The sequence below is a fragment of the Myotis lucifugus genome, unplaced genomic scaffold (assembly GCF_000147115.1).
Source record: "Myotis lucifugus unplaced genomic scaffold, Myoluc2.0 scaffold_5, whole genome shotgun sequence".
Taxonomy (NCBI): domain Eukaryota; kingdom Metazoa; phylum Chordata; class Mammalia; order Chiroptera; family Vespertilionidae; genus Myotis; species Myotis lucifugus.
In genome coordinates, this window is record NW_005871053.1 from 749481 (window position 1) to 751393 (window position 1913).

Sequence of the window (1913 nt, forward strand, 5' to 3'; positions counted from 1 at the left end):
AAAGCCCAGGCCCTCACAACTTACTGGGTTGGGGCCTTGGCCCAGCCTGCCTTTTAGGAGCTTCTCTGTCCCCATTCCTTACCATAGGCTCCATGGCACCCCTCAGCAAGTTCCTGCGGGATGGTGGCCCAGGCTTAAGGAGCCTTTGAACAGAGGGAAGCTTCGAAGCAGGGAGGCCTGGAGGTGCTCCCACCCGCCCCCTTGCAGGCGTTGCCCAAGCGCCACCTCACAGCCAGGTCCTTGCACTCGACGTACCAGGACGCTGGTAAGGGGCGCGTCACTATCAGTGGCAAACTGCCCGTGCCACAGCCCAGTGAGGCCAGCCATTGGTGTCATTTTACAAGAGGGTAAACTGAGGCTCATTTTACTATGTGCTCAGTAGCTTACTGGTCTGGCCTGCCTTGGCCACTATAACACAAAGCCCAGACCTGGTTCCCAGTACCCCCTTGCCCACCCTGGCCATTTGGCCTCCTTGTTCGAGGAATTAATCCCAAGGCCCATGGGAGGCAGTGTTGCAGGCCCAAAGGGCCCTCTGGGCTCTGCAGGACCCCGTCCCTGCGGGAAACCAAATCCGCGGGTGACTGAGACACACAAGCCAGTTCCAGCACATGCCAGCCACACTCGAATATGTTTGAGCAGGCACCACACAGGGAGCGTGGTGCCACACCACCATCCATGTGCGTGCTGACACGGGTGTGGACAGTATCCCTTAAACATGCCCTGGAACAGCGCTTCGACGCACGAGTCACAGGCAGGGCCTGCTGACACTCTCTGCCGTGCTTTAACCTAGCCATGGTCGGCAAACTGCGGCTCGTGAGCCACATGCGGCTCTTTGGCCCCTTGAGTGTGGCTCTTCCTAAGCCTTAGGAGTACCCTAATTAAATTAATAACAATGTACCTACCTATATAGTTTAATTTTGAAAAATTTGGCTCTCAAAAGAAATTTCAATCGTCGTACTGTTTATATTTGGCTCTGTTGACTAATGAGTTTGCCGACCACTGCCCTAGTGGATCCCATTTCACTGTGGACAAGACCCACTCATCTGTTTTGAAACTCAGGCAGGATGGCCTGAGGCCAACACCCCAAGGTCTGAGCCCTCAGCCCAGCCCGCCCCCCACCACGGCTGCTGACTCACCATCCTGCCCCCAAACACCCAGCTACACACATACACATGCACGACCCAAGCGTACATACACATGCATGTGTACATGTGTGCACATGCATGCACGTGTGTGCTGGCCAGTAAATACAACTCACACAGTCATGCCAACATACATGCAGGTACATATGCACACCAAAAAAAAACCCCCATGCATGTGCACACTTATGTAAATGCACTCAGGTGTGCACACCCAGGGCGCACACGTGGGCATACAGCTCCCGACCGCCCCAGAAGGCCCTGCTCACCCTGTAGTTGTCCTCCCGCTCACAGGCCACATGCAGAGGTGTCCTGCCCCCCTCTTCAGGGACGGACATGTTCACGCTGCTGTAGACCCTGGGTGGGCCTACTTCATTGTTGAGCTTCATGCTTGAAGGCAGCATCTCTGGCTGTGTGCAGACAGAGGGGTCAGGTCCTGGCCCAAGCCTCTCTCCAAGGGCTCAGAGACCTGCCACCTGCCCGACCAGCTGTGCCAAGAGCCCCCAGCAGGTACAATACAGATGTGCTCACACAGAGGAGCAGGCTGCCCTCCTCCTCAGACTGTGGATCTGAAGCAGCTTCCCGTGAAACCCTCTCCTGTGCGCATGCCCCAAGCCCCCCCTCCCCCCTCACACAGGTGAGCCACACATGTGCTGTGGCACAGCCAGGCGGGTCTGGGTGCACAGAGCATCAATCAACCTCTACAAGGACAAGTGAAATTTTGAACTAAATGGACAACACTGCAGAGTGACCCCAGGCTCCCTAGTGCCCCTG

The 1913-nt window shown here is 56.4% G+C and overlaps 1 protein-coding gene across 1 annotated transcript in view; it reads right to left on the bottom strand.

Annotated features, from left to right (window-relative positions):
- Positions 1 to 1913, bottom strand: part of ANKMY1 (ankyrin repeat and MYND domain containing 1) — a 46715-nt gene that overhangs the window by 19811 nt on the left and 24991 nt on the right. Inside the window, exon 12 of the mRNA XM_023743366.1 lies at positions 1409 to 1549. Coding sequence (XP_023599134.1) covers positions 1409 to 1549 — 141 coding nt within the window. The remainder of the gene's footprint in view (positions 1 to 1408; positions 1550 to 1913) is intronic.